At 41.5% G+C, this 24,000-nt stretch overlaps 1 protein-coding gene across 1 annotated transcript; it reads right to left on the bottom strand.

The window, feature by feature from the left end:
- Positions 1 to 3,667: 3,667 nt before the first annotated feature.
- Positions 3,668 to 9,037, bottom strand: LOC118102969 (L-amino-acid oxidase-like). Its single transcript, XM_047339007.1, is given in 8 exon segments — positions 3,668 to 4,460; positions 4,796 to 4,932; positions 5,367 to 5,441; positions 6,663 to 6,864; positions 7,642 to 7,751; positions 8,207 to 8,403; positions 8,655 to 8,698; positions 9,031 to 9,037. Coding segments are annotated over 7 exon segments (1,545 nt in total). The 5' UTR covers positions 8,686 to 8,698; positions 9,031 to 9,037.
- Between the last annotated feature and the right edge of the window lie 14,963 nt (positions 9,038 to 24,000).

Below are 24,000 nucleotides of genomic sequence, written 5' to 3'. Positions count from 1 at the left end.
TTGGAACTCTGATTAACAATTAAATTAATAACTATAATCAAAATTACCATATAGATAGTTAGCTAAGTTGAAGGATATAGAGTTCTTGACAGTGTAGAGGTTGGCAAAATTCACTCATGCAACATTAATGAAACATTTATTATGAATATAATAAAGAATAAAAACACAAATTACTAACGGCGTACTTACTAAACAAAGATGTGTATGTGAGTATGCATGTGTGTGTGTGTCTGTGTGATTCCAAAATGGCGGCTGGCCACTTCGAAGATAACACCCTCCCCCCTTTGGAGTGTTTACGACATGTGGCGGGGGTCAGAGAGATTAGGTGCTTAGATATGCGTGTGTCGGTGTGTGTGCCAAATTAGAGAAAGTTACTAGATGCATGCACGGAAAGACTGAAGAGCATAACTAACATTAACTTTCAACTAACTTGTAACCAAAATATCACAGCAACACAAATCAAACTTATAAACATCACAAGGAATCGAATAAACAGTCTTTGCTTAGCCTAGTATGATTATTAAGCCCAATTGTGTTACCCGTACGTGGAAAGGGGAAAAAAGAAGTTGCTGTGCAGTTCGCAGTACTGTGAAGTCGTCTTGCTGGTTTGTGGCTCCTGCCTTCGTGGTTCTGTTGGGCTGTGCAGCTCAGTTGCTGTTTGAAGTTCTCCTGCAGGACATTGTGTCACTGCTTAAAGGTTGGTAGAGCTTGGATTGCGAGGAGGTTTCCTTGGTGAGATGAGCTGGAAGCTGCAACTCTCCTCCATGAAGTTGATTTGAGTTGAAAGAGTGAGCTGGACCGCCGCCCTTCTCCTCTGAGAGGATTCGTGGAAGGAGCGGTGTGCTCCTCTCGAAGAGTTGGATGGAAGGAGCCTGGACAGCCTTCTCCCCTCGGAGGGATTGTAGAAAAGAGATAGAAGAGAGAGGGAACAGGCCTTATATTGGCCCGGTGACCTCACAGGTCATGGGGCCCAGAGTGACCAATAGGAGTTGAAACTTGTGTCCCTGGGGGGTTTTCACACCTCTGTGTGACGTTGAGGCCCCTGGGAGACTGAGTTCTGGAGGCTCTGGTTTTCTCCAGAACAAAGGGACATGCGGCTTCAGGCTTTTGACTGCACATGTAGGCCGAACTTTGTTTCACAAATTCCATGTCCCAACAATACTTAATTTATAAATATATGTTAGGGGTTATATTGCAATGGCACCTTGTATACATTTCTTTCGGGTCTTTTTCTTAATTATGTGAAATAATAAATACATTTCACATCAGAGCAAAGCAAAGCAGACAACACGTATGATGATATCGATATATATCCGTGATTGGCCCTCTGACATATTAGTCAGGCTTTACTTGATGCCACGCCTCCTCCCATCGTTCTCTCCTCTCTGATGAAAGCACTGATCGCTGCCGAGCTCTTCTCATCTTCAAAGCCGCTCATCATTAGAGAGCAGAACCGTGTTGGAGGACGGCGTCTCCTCTCAACCACACCTGAGAACTTGAAAAAGAATGTGCTTTTAATTCATATTTCATCACCTTCCAGAGGCGTGCAGCCGGGTCACTGTAAGTTAACGTGACATCAGGAGGGAGAGAGTGAATTTGTAATAATCCGTCGGCCGAGAAGCCTTTGATCACTTTGTCGAGTCGGGAGAACTGGAGGCAAAACGGAGCCGAGTTCCTGCTCCCTCTCGTTCACCTACACTGAAGAATGCTGCATGAGTTCATTTCTATTATGTGGATCCAAAGCCAAAAGGGACTATTTCTGTCCCTTTTGATCCTATTAAGGTCGAACAATATGGCAAAACAATCCCTAAATCTGAGCCCAGAGCAGAAGGTTCGATGTGACGCCATAATACAAAACAAAGGATTTATACATACACTACCGTTCAAAAGTTTGGGGTCACCCAGACAATTTCGTGTTTTCCATGAAAACTCACACTTTTATTTATCAAATGAGTTGCAAAATGAATAGAAAATATAGTCAAGACATTGACAAGGTTAGAAATAATGATTTTTATTTGAAATATTAATTTTGTTCTTCAAACTTTGCTTTTGTCAAAGAATGCTCCATTTGCAGCAATTACAGCATTGCAGACTTTTGGCATTCTAGCTGTTAATTTGTTGAGGTAATCTGTAGAAATTTCACCCCACGCTTCCTGAAGCACCTCCCACAAGTTGGATTGGCTTGATGGGCACTTCTTGCGTACCATACGGTCAAGCTGCTCCCACAACAGCTCAATGGGGTTGAGATCTGGTGACTGCGCTGGCCACTCATGGCGTCAGGCACTCTTCCAGCATCTTCTCACCTGTTCTGCGTCTCACAAATGTTCTTCTGTGTGATCCAAACACCTCAAACTTTGATTCGTCTGTCCATAACACTTTTTTCCAATCTTCCTCTGTCCAATGTCTGTGTTCTTTTGCCCATATCAATTTTTTCTTTTTATTGGCCAGTCTCAGATATGGCTTTTCTTTGCCACTCTGCCTAGAAGGCCAGCATCCCGGAGTCGCCTCTTCACTGTAGACGTTGACACTGGCGTTTCTGGGTACCATTTAAAGAAGCTGCCAGTTGAGGACCTGTGAGGCGTCTATTTCTCAAACTAGAGACTCTAATATACTTGTCTTCTTGCTGAGTTGTGCACCGGGGCCTCCCACTTCTCTTTCTACTCTGGTTAGAGCCCGTTTGTGCTGTTCTCTGAAGGGAGTAGTACACACCGTTGTAGGAAATTTTCAGTTTCTTCGCAATTTCTCGCATGGAATAGCCTTCATTTCTAAGAACAAGAACAGACTGGCGAGTTTCACATGAAAGTTCTCTTTTTCTGGCCATTTTGAGAGTATAATCGAACCCACAAATGTGATGCTCCAGATACTCAACTAGCTCAAAGGAAGGCCAGTTCTATAGCTTCTCTCACCAGCAAAACAGTTTTCAGCTGTGCTAACATAATTGCACAAGGGTTTTCAAGGGTTTTCTAATCATCCATTAGTCTTCTAAGGCGATTAGCAAACACAATGTACCATTAGAACACTGGAGTGATAGTTGCTGGAAATGGGCCTCTATACACCTATGTAGATATTTCATTAAAAACCAGACGTTTCCACCTAGAATAGTCATTTACCACATTAACAATGTATAGAGTGTATTTCTGATTAATTTAATGTTATCTTCATTGAAAAAAACAGTGCTTTTCTTTGAAAAATAAGGACATTTCTAAGTGACCCCAAACTTTTGAACGGTAGTATGTGTCTTAGTGTGAAAGAATTAATGCATCTGATCATATTATTACTTAATTGTTGTTTTCGCTAAAATCAGTAACTCAAGTGCACAGGCTTCGGATTCAATTATAGACTTTAATGACACACTCAAATCAATCAGATTACATACGTCATTTTCTTTGCATTTTAATTGTGTTTATAGAATATGAAAGATAAAATTTGAACAGGTAAAATCTTTCCATGTATGTAGCCCCTGTACCAGAATAAAACCGTATACAACCATCGATTGTGACCAGAATTAATGAAAATCATAGAAAACAGAACAAGGCACTAATCTCAAGCTCAAATGACAAACATCTGCATTCAAATGAATAAATGTAAAAATTAAGTGATTAAAAATTATAAAGATTTCCCTAAAACCATGAAGTACAATGATACTGATTTATTCAGATGTAACGGCTCAGAGATCGTCTCTTGTTTAGGTGGAGACATCAAGCACCGCCTTGTTGATGTTGATCGCAGCTCTGATTGCAGTTTTCATAGCTGTGTCCATCCAGGCGTGAGGGAAGCCTGTGTGTTCACCAGCAAAGTGCAGCCTGCCTTCACTTTTAAAGAGCTCCTTAGAGTACTCCAGGTGTTGGTAGGGTGTGAAGAGAGCGAAGGCGCCCAGGCTGTAGGGATCCAAGCTCCACCTCTTCACCACCACCCCTGTGCAGAGACACTGGATGCACTCGCCGTGGATCGCAGCTAAATCTCTCAGAACCAGCTCTTTCAGGTCTTCGTCACTCGCTCCCAGGAAGAGAAGCGACTCGTCAGCCCAGGTGTAGGAAGCCAGGAGGACGCCGATCTTCTTGTTTTTGAAACTGTGACTGGGATAGTAGACAAAACGAGAGGCTCTGTCGGTGATGCTCTTCCCTCCTTTGATGCCGTCCTTCTCCCAGAACTTCTCACTGAAGGTGAGGATGATTTTTGTGGAGCTGCCATAGTGGACCGCCCTCAGGGCCTCCATCTTTTTAATGGGGAGAGGTGGCTCAAAGTCAATGAACAGGGCTGCTTTGGTTGTGGTGGTTACCAGGACGACGTCAGCCTCAAGGTTTGTCAGAGAGGATTCTTTGTCTTTCTGGTACGATATGACGACACCTGTATCTGACTGACTGATACGCTTCACCTTGGAGTTCAGGAGAGCAGGGGCCTTCAGTGTTTTGTGTAAAGCGTTGGGGAGAAGATCTGTCCCACCTGTTATTTCATCGTACCTTCAAAAGCAAAGAGACATTTTCTCATTTGAGCATGAAAATTACTAAATTATTGTACGGAAAGTGTGGGAAGTCAACACTGTTATTTATTCTGCCTGAGCATCCTGTCGTTGCCTAAGACATTTCCTCAAGTTGTTCTTGACGTATCTTGTTCACAAAAACAAGTAAGGAAGAGTTGAGGTGATGTTAGCTGCTTTCAGTGGCCTAATAAATGTATCACTGTGCAAAGGCAAGATTCTAACCTCTGTTATCCACTAGTACTGCTCACACACCAACTTCTGTTACTTACTACTAGAGTGGCAATTCAAACACATACTAATGTTGGTAAGTCTCACTTGGTGTGGTCGTTGATGTCGCTGCTGATGTAAATCATCTCAGTCAGAGCTATGTGCATGATGCTCTCTTCATTGAGCAAGTCTCCGATCATCCTCACGGCTTCTGCACTCAAATTACCTTCCGTTTTCAGATATTGCTGTGAAAAAGGAAACATTCATCTTAAAGGAGACATATTCTGTTTATATTCAGGTTGTTCATTTTAATGAGTTATTACTGTCAAATGTTTTCATGCTCTAATGTTCAGAAAACTTTCCTCAGACTGTCCACTGCTGCAGCTCCTCTTTTCAGCCTCTGTCTCAAACACTAGGTTTTAGCTCCTGTCTCTTTAAGACCCCCCGTCGGCTCCTGCTCTCGCTTTACCAGGCTTTGTTAGGGGGCGTGTCAGACTATCTACTAGACTACTGACGAGGTGTATTTTTCATAATTACCCAGCTAGTCGACCCTTTTTCAAAAACTGAACACCTGAATATTTGTTTTGTCATATTTGTCAGACCAATTTGTGCTGAAGGAACATAATTCACACAATGTTGTGTTTCTAACTTTGTGCATTTACTTGAAATCACATTGTGCTTTACCTTCACACGTGTAGTGGTCGTACTTCTTAAGAGCTTCAGAACAGCCATGTTTCTCCACATAGTCATACACCTACAAAAAAGATCAATTACAACGACAGGTACACATTTAAGTCACATAACCATCAAACAAGAAGAGAAAATGTGTTTTATATTCAAGTGTATACTTGAAATAAATACTGTAAATGTTTAATTTAATGTTTATGTATAAAACTCAGACGTCTAAAACAATTTGAAATAGTAAATGTGGCCCAAATGTCCCAAAACAAATAAGGGCAGCATGGGCCAAATCTGGGCGACATGTATTTCCTGATTACCTTAAACCAAGTGAGTTCAAACTTGGAAGAAACAATAATCAAATCGAAACGTTGAGTATTCTGACATTATGTCAACATGTATACGTATTAATCATAATATAACGTCCAGTAGGAGTTTTCACAGGAGTTTGCATCATCTACTAACGACACTTACCAACTGCTTGACGACGCATTTCTTAGGTTCGATCACTAATAGGACGCAATGTTGACATGAGTCATAGTGAGGCTATGCTCTGTAACTGAATATTCTATTCGCAATGTCGTGGAAATTTCTATTTAATCAAACACAAAGTCAGTTCAATTCTAACATCTGCAGATGGACTCAATGTACAATCATCAGAAGGACATTATACAAAGAGCAAAGAACACTCCTCAGCGCTGTGTTCTTATGCATCACAAGCCCCTCCCTGAGAGGAGCAGAAGGTATTCCATCAGCCCCTTTGATGTCTGATCAGGGTGGGCAGACATCCTGTCTCCATCTCTGTCCCAGACCCCTGGAGTGACTTCTTGCGTGAACCATCTGTCTCAGAGACCCCTGCACCCCTCTGCTCAGACACCTTGAGTGACCCCTGCAGTGAACCATTTGCTCAGTGATACTCAAAGGGAGGATGCCATAAACATCTACGTTCCTTGAGCAACACCCATAAACTTTAAGTTAACTCACAGAAACACATTTGTTCATACATTCTTCTAAATACATGTCTGTTTTTACATTAAACATTACCCAAATGCAGAAATTCCCAATACAGCAACTTATGTAAACATCATAATCGAATAAAATGTTTCGCTCAGAATAAAGTCAACCATCGGAATATAGTCGTCTATGTGAACGTAGTCACCGATGGAACTCTCCAAATGGTTGAGATTTAGAGGAATGCATCAATTAAGACAAAATGTATAAATACATATGTAAGACAATCTTTCATCTCATACTTTGGTATTTACTGTATATGAAAGAACACATGATGCTTCCACACCTTCTTCAAAGCTTGTTGTAGCAGCTGGTCGGCCGACTTCCCTTTCTCGTGACCCTCCAGGTTATACCCCAGGATGTCAGGCTCTCTTTTCACTTCAGACGTGCGTTTCTTTATCCCATTGACCAGGTAGAAGGTGTTGTTGTCAGTCATGATGAATTTATTTAGCTTGAGTCCGAGTGATTCCGCGTACCAGCGGACGATTCTGTTGAGACACAAGGTCGTGAGCTTGTGTCTGTAGAAATTCTGAAGTTTGCAAACATTTGAGCTGAGAATGTGAATGTCGTGCTATCTTGAGTTTGTAGTTAAGATAAAAATAGATTCAAATTACTAGACTTTTTATATCTATACATCACTAAATCACATTTAGCTTAGAGCAAGGTAACAGGAGCTAAACACAGTGCAGTCCCAAAACATTACCTGTCCAAGAGTTCTGGAGTTTCTTTAAAGCAACACTTTGCAAATTTTTAACCTTAAATCATCAATTTGATGAAAGTGAGTCTGATGTGTGAGTGTGAACATGAGAAAGTTTCCTCCTTCTCTCCCTGAGCGTCTGTTCTCTGTAACTCTGCTGAGTGGGTTCCATCTCCTGTGAGAAGAACTGACTGAGAGTCAGCTTCAACTGTCACAACCAGCTCCAGTTGAAGAGTGAAGCTGAACTGAGATCAGTTAAAAACACTCTGAAGTTATTAAAAACCAGAGTTTATCTCCAATATTCAGCAGGAAACTGTTAAAACATGAAGAGTTCTGAACAGAGTTTGGTGGATTTGTTACAGCAGCAGTTCTTCTGGTTCAGGGAGCAGAGGATCATGGGTAATATCCAGTGTTCAGTTGTGTTTCAGTTGGACGACTCAGTCAGAGCTCAACACATTGACACACTTTGTTTTTTCTACGTACACACACCCATGTTACCTAAGAAAGAACATTAGCTAGCTAAAGATACCACGAAATAAAATCTCAACAAAAAACAATTTCTACTCACTCATGAGATTTTGGGATCCTCATTGCTCCCATTTCCACGTACCAGCCTGTCTCATTCCTGTGGGTCTCCACTCGTCCTCCCACACGACCACTAGCTTCTAATATGGTCACCTTGTTCAAACGGGTAAATTACCAGGTTAGACATAAGCATCTTATTCCTGATTTTATAATAAATGGGTATTTTCGACTCTGAACTCTGGATTATACGCTACAAAAAGGTCATAAATGTAAGATTAGAAGTGATCAGTGAAGTCAGGTCTGAAACATAAAGAAACTCAAACAGAAGTGATGTCGTCAAGAACTAGATAATAAATAAAGATAGATGAAGCTTCCTCACTTCCTCCCACTGAACAGAAATGAAGCTGAAATATCTCGGATACGGGAGTTGGTCCAGTGGTCCCCTCCTTAAATCATCATACAAAACACCCAACATGTTGCAGCACGGAACCAGCAGGGGGCAGACCTTGGTTCAGGTGGTATGTTCGGGATTGTTTCAGTGTATGTCTGCCCCTAGTGGTCAACACAAGTATTTCAGCAGCTTTAAGTGATGGACCTGCTGCACGTACCGTGTGTCCTACGTCCTGCAGCAGCTTTGCTGCCGTCAGTCCAGCCATGCCAGCTCCAACAATCACAACATGGTGCGTTGTGTTTATGGGCGGGAGGCCGTCCTTTGCTGTCTGCAGCAGCTTTTCATAGTCTGTGTCCTCCAGATAATCAGCCAGATATTTCCTGAAGCTGAGAGCAGCAGTCTGACCCTGGTTCCCTGTGAACAGCAGCACACTGACAACATCTGGACACACAAAGACTTACTGGAAGAGAAAACTCAAGAAAAAGGATTTTAACTCTCTTTCAATATAAACTTTAACGGACTCAACCGCAGATGGCTTCACATTTCATTCTGTTTTATGAGACAGTAAAAAGTTTGGTCTACTTACGGAGAATATTCAAATAAATATAAATAATAATTTACTTCATCCAAATAAAAGAAACATTGACTTCATGCAAAATACTCACCGAGTTCACACTTCGGCACACGTGGATCCATCTTGGTCTGGAAGCTGCAGGAGGAAAAACCATTTAATCCCAATGATTGATTGAAAGACAGAGGGACAGAGAGAGAGAGAGAGAGAGATAGACAGACAGACGGACGAACGGACGGACAGAGAGAGAGGCAGAGAGAGATAGAGACACGGACAGACAGACGGACAGACCAGAGACAGACAGACAGACAGAGAGGACACAGAGACAGACAGAGAGGCAGAGAGAGATAGAGACACAGAGACAGACAGACAGTAAGACAAACAGACAGACAGACAGACAAACAAGTTAAAGATGTTAAGTTCCTTTTCAATCATCAGTAGCAGTCAGTAAAGAATCTCCTCTTTCTTACCTGTTGAACAAACTGTCTGTGACCTGAGGAGGAATCATGTCTCTTTTATACAGAATCCGTGCTCTCGTCTGATTGGACAACATGACAGGAGGTAACTAAACTTATACAAAATCTTTTCTCAGTAACATGACCAAAGAAGAACACAATGTCAAGAGGGCAGACATGTGTGACCTTATCAAACAGAAACTGCTTTGAGGAAATAGAGGTAGTGTTGGACATTCACAGATACTTTCATGTGATCCGTGTCATTGTGAACATGTCAGAACATTAAACCTGTTGATTTCATGTAGATTTCATTAATTTCCAGACATCATGATTACAAACACTCTGGTTATGTGAACAAGGATGTTAAAGATGGACGGTCTCACAGGGGACACACGACAAGAGGCTGGTTTTTCACCGTTCTGCGCATGTTGAACTGACAAAAAGAAAAGTGACTGGCTCAACTTCTGTGGTCCATCAGATCCAGTTAGAGTACTGTGATGGAAATCTGAAAACACAAGAGGCTGGATTCCCAAATTTGTCTTTGAGTATTTTATTAGGAGCTTTCTGCAGAAAGGATGAACGGTTCTGTAGACGCAGTTTGAGACAGGAAATAAGAAACAGGAAACTACTCTGTATAAGTTTCCAGTTAAGATAGAGCAGATAGAAAAGAAGTAATCGGAAGCTCATAAAAGATTCAGCCAGGAATATAAAAGTTACTTTTCAACTACAAGATGTAATTTTCCACGACTGCCAGTGTTGGTGGAATGTGTCTGTTTGTACAAATGAACGTCCTCGTGGTTCAAACATTATGTCGTCAGAAGTGAAGACTGCAGCTGCTTCCTCTTCCTCTTCCTCTTCTTCTTCTTCTTCTTCAGCATCAAAGAAGTGGACGCATCATTTAACTTAATCTAAGTTTAAACTAGAGAGAGAGTGTGTGTGTGAGCGTTGGAGTGATGCCATGCAAATTAATATCAACAAATACACACCCAGCAAAGTTCAGCTGCCGACTCTGACTCCCGTGAATCTGAATGTGAAGTTACGTGTTGTAAGTGAAGTAACAACGCTGTTGTTTGTGTGCAGCAAACGGACTAAACTCTGTTCCTCATATCGCAACGTCGATGAGTCGAGAATGAAGTCAGAGTGAGTCCATGTGAGGAAACAGCAGGACAATGTGTGGAAGCTTCCCAGTGAGTGAGTGGACGTGTGGATGAGGTTTCTAACACGTGACAGATGTGAAACTGGAAGAACACAAATGTCTCAGGATGAAGAAGAGGAGGCCGTACACGTAGAAGACGAAGACGTCAACTTGGAAACACGAGGAGGTTCCAGATCTTCTGGTGATGAGGGCCGACGCCGGTGTGGATGAGCTGTAAACAACAACACTGATCTTTCCACAGCAGAGTTTATACGTCATGTCCGGCCTCCTGCTGCTCTACAGGCTCCGCCCCTCGCCTGGATGTTCCCCACATGTTCCTGTTGTTGTGAACGAGTCGGACCCGACAACCTGCTGCTGCTGCTTCACAAACACCAACTACACAACATGTTTTACAGAATGTGTGAAAATGTCTCGACAGTTTATTCAGGGGACACACTTAAGAGTATTTTATTAGGGGCTTTCTGCAGAAAGGATGAACACAGGGAGTCACAGGGATCTCAGAGTGAAGATGGAGAACAGTCAAATGCAAACATCTTATTTAGGAGACCTAAGGCTGTTGTCTGAGCCAGTTCAGACTGGTTCTGTAGGCGCAGTTTGAGACAGGGTATAAGAAACAGGAAACTACTCTGTATAAGTTTCCAGTTAAGATGGAGCAGATAGAAAAGAAGTAATCGGAAGCTCATAAAAGATTCAGCCAGGAATATAAAAGTTACTTTTCAACTACAAGATGTAATTTTCTACGACTGACAGTGTTGGTGGAATGTGTCTGTTTGTACAAATGAACGTCCTCGTGGTTCAAACATATCGTCGGAGGTGAAGACTGCAGCTGCTTCCTCTTCTTCTTCTTCTTCTTCTTCTTCTTCTTCTATTGTTTAAGGCTGTAGCTCAAAGCCAGAGTGCATCCTGGACAGCATCAAAGAAGTGGACGCTTCATCTAACTTAATCTAAGTTTAAACTAATTAGTCAGACTCAGCAGTTTGAAGTGCCTCTCACTCCGGTCATGAAAAACTCTCCACTCATGAAGAATGCAGTCAAGTGTAGAGCAGATTGCACAGAAGTGAGATAACAGATGAAATCAGTCTTCCAGTGAAACCCTCTATCACACAGCCAATGCCCTGAGGAAAAACTGTAGAGTTCGTAGTGTGTGTGCTCTTGTACAGATATCTTTGTGAGGACCACTTTGAGCCTAGAACTTACGGAGTGTGACTGTTTGGGGGTTAAGACTTTAAGGGTTAGAATTAGGGTAAGGGGTTAGGGAATGTATGATGCCAATGAGTGTCCTCATTAAGATAGAAGTATAAACGTGTGCGTGCGTGTGTGTGTGTGCGCGCGTGTGTGTGTGCATGCGTGTGCGCGAGAGAGATTGTGTGTTAGCGTTGGAGTGATGCCATGCAAATCCTTAATATCAACAAATACACACCCAGCAAAGTTCAGCTGCCGACTCTGACTCCCATGAATCTGAGTGTGAAGTTACGTGTTGTAAGTGAAGTTACAACGCTGTTGTTTGTGTGCAGCAAACGGACTAAACTCTGTTCCTCATATCGCAACGTTGACACGTCGAGAATGAAGTCGAAATGTTGTGAATGAAATGAAAACATCCAAACTAAGTAGAACTCTTGAGAATAGAGTCAAACCAAATTAGAGTCAAATCGTTTTGTGTAATTCATGAATAAAGTCAAAGAAAAGTGAATAAATTCTTCAGTAGAAGATTCAAAATAAGGAACTGTAGCGTCTGTTAGCACGTTAGCGCCACCATATTTTGATTGTGCAAGAAAACAGCTCGGTCCTTCTGTGAATGAGGAAATGTCAGTTTTATTTCTCTCAAATTTTACGACTTCAATCTTGTACTATTATGACTTTATTCTCAAAATGTGAAAAAAAAATTCAAAATCGACCTTATACTTCTTAGTACGATACTTTTTTATTTGTCTGCAGTATAAGAACCTGAGCTTTGCAGTAAATTTGCACAGCTTCGTAAACACTGACAGATTATGATGAGCTGCTTTGTGTTGAGGAGGAACTTTACGTAGTGAAACACGACTCATGTAAATCCAGATTTACTGAATCAATGTTTTTACACAGTCCAGCCTCCAACTACACCCCCCACATGGAAACTACGGGTGTATATACAGTTTTACAGAATGTGTGAAAATGTCTCGACAGTTTATTCCAGTAAATGTGTTTTTCATTGTTCTCTCCCTCTCTGTAAAATCATGAATTCCTTCATCTCTGCCTCTCATCTTCTCTTCAGGCCTCCGCTGTTTGAAAATGTCAGTGAACTACTCGTCTTCGCCTCATGACGATCTTCCTCAGAGCTCCTCCTCTAATTTTTCCCAGTTTGAACCTTCATGCCTCGAATCCTTGTACGTTTCCTTCTGCTTCACCAGCATCGTCCTCCTCCTCCCTCTCTCCGTCTTCATCCTGTATCTGGGTTTCCAGCGGTGGAACCAGCGGCGCTCGTCAGCAGCCATCATGAGTCACTGGGACTTCCTCATCTACAACATGGCTCTCATGAGGACCGCCCCAGGACAGGAAGACCAACAGTTACCTCTGCTGTCGAGGATACGTTCATTAGAGTTACCAGCCTCAGAAACCGCAAATTAACAGCACCTCAGATTAGAGGCAACAGAAATGCTTTGCAGAGTTCAAGTAGCAGACACATCTCAACATCAGCTGTCCAGGGTAGACTGCGTGAATCAGGCCTTCATGGTCGAATTGCTGCAAAGAAGCCACAACTGAGGAAGAAACAAACAAATTTGAAACGAACAAATTTGAGATTCATGTCAGGGGTCAAACACCTTGTTTGGTCCGGACCTCTTGACTCCTCAGGTAAGTCTGAACCCAAATACCAGGTGTGAAAGGTTCCTCAGACCAAAGGAGGGGGTCATTGATTGGTGATAATTATAGTTTATGAAAGCACTTGTTTATAATCCCTGCAGTTAAGTGTGAAAACTGTTTAAAAACAGACGGACAGACACAGAGAAAGACAGACAGAGAGGACACAGAAACAGACAGAGAGGCAGAGAGAGATAGAGACAAAGAGAGAGAGAGACAGACAGACAGACAGACAGACAAGTTAAAGATGTTAAGTTCCTTTTCAATCATCAGTAGCAGTATCGGTTTTTCACCGGCGGTTTCTGTTCTGTGCATTTCATGAGCATGTTGAACTGAAAAAAAGAAAAGTGACTGGCTCAACTTCTGTGGTCCATCAGATCCAGTTAGAGTACTGTGATGGAAATCTGAAAACACAAGAGGCTGGATTCCCAAATTTGTCTTTGAGTATTTTATTAGGAGCTTTCTGCAGAAAGGATGAACGGTTCTGTAGACGCAGTTTGAGACAGGAAATAAGAAACAGGAAACTACTCTGTATAAGTTTCCAGTTAAGATAGAGCAGATAGAAAAGAAGTAATCGGAAGCTCATAAAAGATTCAGCCAGGAATATAAAAGTTACTTTTCAACTACAAGATGTAATTTTCCACGACTGACAGTGTTGGTGGAATGTGTCTGTTTGTACAAATGAACGTCCTCGTGGTTCAAACATTATATCGTCAGAAGTGAAGACTGCAGCTGCTTCCTCTTCCTCTTCCTCTTCTTCTTCTTCTTCTTCAGCATCAAAGAAGTGGACGCATCATTTAACTTAATCTAAGTTTAAACTAGAGAGAGAGTGTGTGTGTGAGCGTTGGAGTGATGCCATGCAAATTAATATCAACAAATACACACCCAGCAAAGTTCAGCTGCCGACTCTGACTCCCGTGAATCTGAATGTGAAGTTACGTGTTGTAAGTGAAGTAACAACGCTGTTGTTTGTGTGCAGCAAACGGACTAAACTCTGTTCCTCATATCGCAACGTTGACAAGTCGAGAATGAAGTCAGAGTGAGTCCATGTGAGGAAACAGCAGGACAATGTGTGGAAGCTTCCCAGTGAGTGAGTGGACGTGTGGATGAGGTTTCTAACACGTGACAGATGTGAAACTGGAAGAACACAAATGTCTCAGGATGAAGAAGAGGAGGCCGTACACGTAGATGACGAAGACGTCAACTTGGAAACACGTGGAGATTCCAGATCTTCTGGTGATGAGGGCCGACGCCGGTGTGGATGAGCTGTAAACAACAACACTGATCTTTCCACAGCAGAGTTTATACGTCATGTCCGGCCTCCTGCTGCTCTACAGGCTCCGCCCCTCGCCTGGATGTTCCCCACATGTTCCTGTTGTTGTGAACGAGTCGGACCCGACAACCTGCTGCTGCTGCTTCACAAACACCAACTACACAACATGTTTTACAGAATGTGTGAAAATGTCTCGACAGTTTATTCAGGGGACACACTTAAGAGTATTTTATTAGGGGCTTTCTGCAGAAAGGATGAACACAGGGAGTCACAGGGATCTCAGAGTGAAGATGGAGAACAGTCAAATGCAAACATCTTATTTAGGAGACCTAAGGCTGTTGTCTGAGCCAGTTCAGACTGGTTCTGTAGCGCAGTTTGAGACAGGAATAAGAAACAGGAAACTACTCTGTATAAGTTTCCAGTTAAGATGGAGCAGATAGAAAAGAAGTAATCGGAAGCTCATAAAAGATTCAGCCAGGAATATAAAAGTTACTTTTCAACTACAAGATGTAATTTTCCACGACTGACAGTGTTGGTGGAATGTGTCTGTTTGTACAAATGAACGTCCTCGTGGTTCAAACATATCGTCGGAGGTGAAGACTGCAGCTGCTTCCTCTTCTTCTTCTTCTTCTTCTTCTTCTATTGTTTAAGGCTGTAGCTCAAAGCCAGAGTGCATCCTGGACAGCATCAAAGAAGTGGACGCTTCATCTAACTTAATCTAAGTTTAAACTAATTAGTCAGACTCAGCAGTTTGAAGTGCCTCTCACTCCGGTCATGAAAAACTCTCCACTCATGAAGAATGCAGTCAAGTGTAGAGCAGATTGCACAGAAGTGAGATAACAGATGAAATCAGTCTTCCAGTGACACCCTCTATCACACAGCCAATGCCCTGAGGAAAAACTGTAGAGTTCGTAGTGTGTGTGCTCTTGTACAGATATCTTTGTGAGGACCACTTTGAGCCTAGAACTTACGGAGTGTGACTGTTTGGGGGTTAAGACTTTAAGGGTTAGAATTAGGGTAAGGGGTTAGGGAATGTATGATGCCAATGAGTGTCCTCATTAAGATAGAAGTATAAGTATAAGTGTGTGTGTGTGTGAGTGTGAGTGTGAGAGAGAGGCGGGAGTTGTGTGTGTGTGTGAGAGTGTATGTGGGCGAGAGAGTGTGTGTGAGCGTGCAGATTAATATCAACAAATACACACCCAGCAAAGTTCAGCTGCCGACTCTGACCTCCATGAACCTGAGTGTGAAGTTACGTGTTGTAAGTGAAGTTACAACACTGTTGTTTGTGTGCAGAAAACTGACTAAACTCTGTTCCTCATATCGCAACGTTGACACGTCGAGAATGAAGTCGAAATGTTGTGAATGAAATGAAAACATCCAAACTAAGTAGAACTCTTGAGAATAGAGTCAAACCAAATTAGAGGAAAATCGTTTTGTGTATTTCATGAATAAAGTCAAAGAAAAGTGAATAAATTCTTCAGTAGAAGATTCAAAATAAGGAACTGTAGCGTCTGTTAGCACGTTAGCGCCACCATATTTTGATTGTGCAAGAAAACAGCTGGGTCCTTCTGTGAAGGAGGAAATGTCAGTTTTATTTCTCTCAAATTTTACGACTTCAATCTCGTACTATTATGACTTTATTCTCAAAACGTGAAAAAAAAATTCAAAATGGACCTTATACTTCTTAGTACGATACTTTTTTATTTGTCTGCAGTATAAGAACCTGAGCTTTGCAGTAAATTTGCACAGCTTCGTAAACACTGACAGATTATGATGAGCTGCTTTGTGTTGAGGAGGAACTTTACGTAGTGAAACACGACTCATGTAAATCCTGATTTACTGAATCAATGTTTTTACAGTCCAGCCTCCAACTACACCCCCCACATGGAAACTACGGGTGTATATCTGGACCTCAGACCTCGACACAGCAGCTCGTCACCAACAGGAACCAACACGTTGTTGAGGTCAGCATTGTTTTTATATTCTTATCATGAAATTTGTTTTCAATGAGTTGAAATGAACAAAGATATTTGAAAGTAAAATCAATAAAGGTCTGAATTTGAAATGTTACAGATAAATATGTTAAGTCTTTTATTAGTCCTGCTAGTTTCTAATTGTCTCTACGGCACTTTCATGATATATTACTGAAAAACATGTCGCGTGTGTGAACATATAGGTTTATATCATCTACATATTTAAATAAATTAAATAGTTTAAAAATATATATTCAGTAGGTGTTTTTTGATAATTTAATTGCAAAGTCAACAAGTTTATAAATTACACATAAAGGAGTAAAGTCTTTATGATAAAATGCTGCACAATAGTATAAATGACATTTTTATATTATTTGATAAAAAAGACAAGATTTAATTCACACTATTTACAAGCTGAGTAATGTTATGAAAATCACAAAATCTGTCACATTTCCATGTTGGTCCATGTTGCATGAGAGAGTCCAGTTATTTGTTCATGTCTTTATCTGCTGCTCTGGGGTTTTCATGGTCTCATTAGCTCACACTTCTATAACATTCTATAACATACAGCACGTATAACATCTCACTCCTGCAGCCTCCTAGTAACATGTCTGTAACATGTCAGAGTGAGTCCATGTGAGGACACAGCAGGACAATGTGTGGAAGCTTCCCAGTGAGCGAGTGGACGTGTTGATGAGGTTTCTAACACGTGACGGACGTGAAACTGGAAGAACACAAATGTCTCAGGATGAAGAAGAGGAGCCGTACACGTAGAAGACGAAGACGTCAACTTGGAAACACGAGGAGGTTCCAGATCTTTTGGTGATGAGGGCCGACGCCGGTGTGGATGAGCTGTAAACAACAACACTGATCTTTCCACAGCAGAGTTTATACGTCATGTCCCGCCTCCTGCTGCTCTACAGGCTCCGCCCCTCGCCTGGATGTTCCCACATGTTCCTGTTGGTGTGAACAAGTCGGACCCGACAACCTGCTGCTGCTGCTTCACAAACACCAACTACACAACATGTCAGGACAGAGCTCATATGTGAAAATGTCTCAACAGTTTATTCAGGGGACACACTTAAGAGTATTTTATTAGGGGCTTTCTGCAGAAAGGATGAACACAGAGAGTCACAGGGATCTCAGAGTGAAGATGGAGAACAGTCAAATGCAAACATCTTATTTAGGAAAACTAAGGCTGTTGTCTGATCCAGTTCAGACTGGTTCTGTAGACGCAGTTTGAGACAGGGAATAAGAAACAGGAAACGACTCTGTATAAGTTTCCATTTAAGATGGAGCAGATAGAAAATAAGTAATCGCACAGTCAATAATTAATCGGAAGCTCATAAAAGATTCAGCCAGGAATATAAAAGTTACTTTTCAACTACAAAATGTAGTTTTCCACGACTGACAGTGTTGGTGGAATGTGTCTGTTTGTACAAATGAACGTCCTCGTGGTTCAAACATATCGTCAGAGGTGAAGACTTCTTCTTCTTCTTCTATTGTTTAAGGCTGTAGCTCAAAGCCAGAGTGCATCCTGGACAGCATCAAAGAAGTGGACGCTTCATCTAACTTAATCCAAGTTTAAACTAATTAGTCAGACTCAGCAGTTTGAAGTGCCTCTCACTCCGGTCATGAAAAACTCTCCACTCATGAAGAATGCAGTCAAGTGTAGAGCAGATTGTACGATAGTGCGATAACAGATGAAATCAGTCTTCCAGTGAAACCCTCTGTCACACAGCCAATGCCCTGAGGGAAAACTGTAGAGTTCGTAGTGTGTGTGCTCTTGTACAGATATCTTTGTGAGGACCACTTTGAGCCTAGAACTTACGGAGTGTGACTGTTTGGGGGTTAAGACTTTAAGGGTTAGAATTAGGGTAAGGGGTTAGGGAATGTATGATGCCAATGAGTGTCCTCATTAAGATAGAAGTATAAGCGTGTGTGTGTGTGAGAGTGTATGTGGGCGAGAGAGATTGTGTGTGTGTGTGTGTGAGAGTGTATGTGGGCGAGAGAGATTGTGTGTGTGTGTGAGAGAGAGTATGTGGGCGAGAGAGTGTGTGTGTGAGCGTGCAGATTAATATCAACAAATACACACCCAGCAAAGTTCAGCTGCCGACTCTGACCTCCATGAACCTGAGTGTGAAGTTACGTGTTGTAAGTGAAGTTACAACACTGTTGTTTGTGTGCAGCAAACGGACTAAACTCTGTTCCTCATATCGCAACGTTGACAAGTCGAGAATGAAGTCGAAATGTTGTGAATAAAATGAAAACATCCAAACTAAGTAGAACTCTTGAGAATAGAGTCAAACCAAATTAGAGTCAAATCGTTTTGTGTATTTCATGAATAAAGTCAAAGAAAAGTGAATAAATTCTTCAGTAGAAGATTCCAAATAAGGAACTGTAGCGTCTGTTAGCACGTTAGCGCCACCATATTTTGATTGTGCAAGAAAACAGCTCGGTCCTTCTGTGAATGAGGAAATGTCAGTTTTATTTCTCTCAAATTTTACGACTTCGATCACGTACTATTATGACTTTATTCTCAAAATGTGAAAAAAAAATTCAAAATCGACCTTATACTTCTTAGTATGATACTTTTTTATTTGTCTGCAGTATAAGAACCTGAGCTTTGCAGTAAATTTGCACAGCTTCGTAAACACTGACAGATTATGATGAGCTGCTTTGTGTTGAGGAGGAACTTTACGTAGTGAAACACGACTCATGTAAATCCAGATTTACAGAATCAATGTTTTTACAGTCCAGCCTCCAACTACACCCCCCACATGGAAACTACGGGTGTATATACAGTTTTACAGAATGTGTGAAAATGTCTTGACAGTTTATTCCAGTAAATGTGTTTTTCATTGTTCTCTCCTTCTCTGTAAAATCATGAATTCCTTCATCTCTGTCTCTCATCTTCTCTTCAGGCCTCCGCTGTTTGAAAATGTCAGTGAACTACTCGTCTTCGCCTCATGACGATCTTCCTCAGAGCTCCTCCTCTAATTTTTCCCAGTTTGAACCTTCATGCCTCGAATCCTTGTACGTTTCCTTCTGCTTCACCAGCATCGTCCTCCTCCTCCCTCTCTCCGTCTTCATCCTGTACCTGGGTTTCCAGCGGTGGAACCAGAGGCGCTCGTCAGCAGCCATCATGAGTCACTGTGACTTCCTTACCTATAACATGGCTCTCATGAGGACCGCCCCAGGACAGGAAGACCAACAGTTACCTCTGCTGTCGAGGATACGTTCATTAGAGTTACTAGCCTCAGAAACCGCAAATTAACAGCACCTCAGATTAGAGGCAACAGAAATGCTTTGCAGAGTTCAAGTAGCAGACACATCTCAACATCAGCTGTCCAGGGTAGACTGCGTGAATCAGGCCTTCATGGTCGAATTGCTGCAAAGAAGCCACAACTGAGGAAGAACAACAAGAAGAAGAGACTTGCTTGGGCCAAGAAACACAAGGAATGGACATTAAACCAGTGGAAATCTGTACTTTGGTCTGATGAGTCCAAATTTCAGATTCATGTCAGGGGTCAAACACCTTGTTTGGTCCGGACCTCTGGACTCCTCAGGTCAGTCTGACCCCAAATACCAGGTGTGAAAGGTTCCTCAGACCAAAGGAGGGGGTCATTGATTGGTGATAATTATAGTTTATGAAAGCACTTGTTTATAATCCCTCCAGTTCAGTGTGAAAACTGTTTATATGAACTTGTTAAACTTCCATTGACTTAAAGGTTGTTGATACATCTTATATTTTGTTGGGACATGGAATTTGTGAAACAAAGTTCAGCCTATATGTGAAGTCAAAAGCCTGAAGCCGCATGTCCCTTTGTTCCCAGGGGCCTCAACGTGGCGTGAAAAGGTGTGAAAAGTTTAGTTTATGAAAGCATTTGTTTATAATCCCTCCAGTTCACCGGGCCAATATAAGGCCTGTTCCCCCTCTCTCTTCTCTCTTCCCATGCAACCCCTCGAGAGGAGAAGGGTGTCCAGCCTCTTTCCATCCACCTCTTCAAGAGGAGCACACCGCTCTTTCCATGCAACTTCATGGAGGAGAGTTGCAGCTTCCAGCTCATCTCACCAAGGAAACCTCCTCGCAATCCAAGCTCTACCAACCTCTAAGCCGCGACGCGATGTCCTGCAGTAGAACTTCAAACAGCAACTGAGCTGCACAGCCCAACAGAACCACGAAGGCAGGAGCCACAAACCAGCAAGACGACTTCACAGAACTGCGAACTGCACAGCAACTTCTTTTTTCCCCTTTCCACGGACGGGTAACACAATTGGGCTTAATAATCATACTAGGCTAAGCAAAGACTGTTTATTCGATTCCTTGTGATGTTTATAAGTTTGATTTGTGTTGCTGTGATATTGTGGTTACAAGTTATTTGAAAGTTAATGTTAGTTATGCTCTTCAGTCTTTCCTTGCATGCATCTAGTAACTTTCTCTAATTTGGCACCAACACACAGACACACGCATATCACAGCACCTAATTATCTCTGACCCCCGCCACATGTCGTAAACACTCCAAAGGGGGGAGGGTGTTATCTCTTTGGCCAGCCGCCATTTTGGAAGCACGCTGACTCACACAGACACACACACATGCATACTCACATACCTATCTTTGTTTAGGAAGTACACCGTTAGTAATTTGTGTTTTTTATACTTTATTCTATTCATAATACATGTTTTTCTTTCACAAATGTTTTTTTATTAATGTTGCATAAGTGAATTTTGCCAACCTCTACACTGTCAAGAACTCCATATCCTTCAACTTAGCTAACTATCTATATGGTAATTTTGATTATAGTTATTAATTTAATCAGAGTTCCAAATTTGTAGTTAGTACTTTTATGAGACTTAATCAATAAATTGATTATCTTTTCCCTTCCTTTGAAGGGTGGTGCCCCGAGGTAACTTTAATCAATTAAAGTTATGATTTAATATTAATATTTTTAATATTAATATTCAATATTTTATTTTGATAACCAAATTTATTGAATGCCGAAAGGCACACCATTTTATGGTATCACGTTTAATGCATTATTGCACAACATAATGGTGCCCCGTGTGAGGGAGAGTACAGTTGGCAACAATTCATAATTATGCAATATTCATATTTTTTTCATTTTTGGCAAACGCCAGAAATAAGTGGAATTTTGAATTTTCAGTCAAGCCAAAGGTTTGAATTCAGTTCCACTAGTCTGCCACCGGAGTAGACATTCAACCGTATTTACAAACAAGTGCATTGTGGTGAAATTTAATTTATTCATAAATTAAATGTTTATTAATAATTCATTATTCATAACTACCACTTTAAGTCCTCATAGTGTTACGCTAAAAGATTGCTATCGTTGCTAATAACTCCAGTTGAATATTCTTTGTTGAAATTGTAAGAATTTCTTTTAACATTTGAATATCACGTATTCAATGTTAACTGGTCAAGCTGTGAAATTTCCTGCAACTGTTAAGTGCTTTTGAATGAAGACATAGCGCGCCACCAGCCCTATGTAACAGAGCTTGTACCTGGCTGTTACTGCCAAGCATATCAGTTAGTGATTAAAAGTTTGGTGAACTGTTTAATCCACCATAGTTTTGGTTAGGCTAGTGTACGATCAAATCCACACTACAAGGTGTCTGCCAGTGCAACACCAAAACCAACCACACTGCTTTTTGATTTATAAACTTGGAAATCTAATCCTTCAATTTCAGACCCAACAATGGAGAACCCCTGTGTAGAACAGTTTGTTTCTTCCCTAGCACAGAGCCTGACCCCTGGCTATCCTGAATTCATCTGCAAGTTGAACTTCAGTGAGTGTAATAAAGAAATAGATTCTCTACTTAACGACGAAGTGTGATGCACAAACAGCATCAAAGGGTCCATTGTTGAGATGTATGATTTTAAATTTTAATAAGTCTTTGGGAATTAAGTCACCTCCTGATCCTCCACTGACAGGAAGAGGTAACAGCTTCCTAACTTCCCATCTCTCTGACTCTGACACTGACATTGATGACATATGTAGTTTACCCTCAAGAACACATTGTGCCTCATATACTTCTCATCCACTGATGCATGACACATTTTTCCGTGCACAACTCTCCGTAGTGGGGACTTCAACATTTCAAGATGTTTTAGCACCCCCTCAACCAGAGAGACCTGCTGCAGGTGATGCACGGGCCCGGACCTCACAGTGTCCTCGCTTTGATTTGCTTGAGTTTCTAGCTAAAGATATTGAACAATGTGATCCAGACAACTGTGATAACAATATTGATAATTACTTTAGAGAACTAGATCTCAGCTTAAGTGATGTGCCAAATGCAACGGAAAGAGAGAAGGTTAGACTCGTGTTAAAAACCAGCTCTACAGCTGTTCACAAGTTAATTCAGTCACTTCCTTCCAGTGTCACAAGTAACTACACAGAACTCCGTCAAGCACTAGTCGAGGAATTCTCTTCTACTGCTGACGAGATCACATCCATTGTTACAGCATCCCAAATTAAACATTCACGTCGCGAAAATCCCAAGGATTTTATTTATTTTTATTTTATCCGATCTCCACACACGGCGAACACCAATTACATTTGCCTCCTAAACTGTGCCCTTGACAGAAATCTGTGATTTCATTTCCGCAGGTGCAGGTCACGCAGGAGAATCCTTGAGAGTTCCTGCTACTCGTCTTCACGCTTGGATAATTGAAGGTCCCGTCCCGGATGATTCCTCGGGGTCACGTAACTCCTGAATTCTTTCAAATGACCAGCAGAGGGCGACTCCACTGGTCGCAAAAAGAAGATAAGGTAAGATGAGATAAAACAAAAGATCCCGAAGGAATCTTTTTAATTATAATATAATACATTTTAAAAAGTAAATTATGATACATTTAATGTATATACTTAATTTATAAATATATGTTCGGGGTTATATTGCAAAGAGAAAAAAATTGGCTAGATTTGCTTCCGACAGAGTAGGAGGAGAGCGCCCTGCTGGACAAACTAAGCAATGGCACCTTGTATACATTTCTTAAAGTGTCTTTTTCTTAATTATGTGAAATAATGAATACATTTCATGCCGAGCTCTTCTCATCTTCAAAGCCGCTCATCATTAGAGAGCAGAACCGTGTTGGAGGACGGCGTCTCCACTCAACCACACCTGAGAACTTGAAAAAGAATGTGCTTTTAATTCATATTTCATCACCTTCCAGAGGCGTGCAGCCGGGTCACTGTAAGTTAACGTGACATCAGGAGGGAGAGAGTGAATTTGTAATAATCCGTCGGCCGAGAAGCCTTTGATCACTTTGTCGAGTCGGGGGGGGGAGAACTGGAGGCAAAACGGAGCCGAGGTTCCTGCTCCCTCTCGTTCACCTACACTGAAGAATGCTGCATGAGTTCATTTCTATTATGTGGATCCAAAGCCAAAAGGGACTATTTCTGTCCCTTTTGATCCTATTAAGGTCGAACAATATGGCAAAACAATCCCTAAATCTGAGCCCAGAGCAGAAGGTTCGATGTGACGCCATAATACAAAACAAAGGATTTATACATATGTGTCTTAGTGTGAAAGAATTAATGCATCTGATCAGATTATTACTTAATTGTTGTTTTTTCGCTAAAATCAGTAACTCAAGTGCACAGGCTTCGGATTCAATTATAGACTTTAATAACACACTCAAATCAATCAGATTACATACGTCATTTTCTTTGCATTTTAATTGTGTTTATAGAATATGAAAGATACAATTTGAACAGGTAAAATCTTT

The sequence above is a fragment of the Hippoglossus stenolepis genome, chromosome 23, assembly GCF_022539355.2.
Source record: "Hippoglossus stenolepis isolate QCI-W04-F060 chromosome 23, HSTE1.2, whole genome shotgun sequence".
NCBI lineage: Eukaryota > Metazoa > Chordata > Actinopteri > Pleuronectiformes > Pleuronectidae > Hippoglossus > Hippoglossus stenolepis.
The sequence above is the reverse complement of the archived record's forward strand: the minus strand, read 5'-3'. Positions and strand labels throughout refer to the sequence as shown.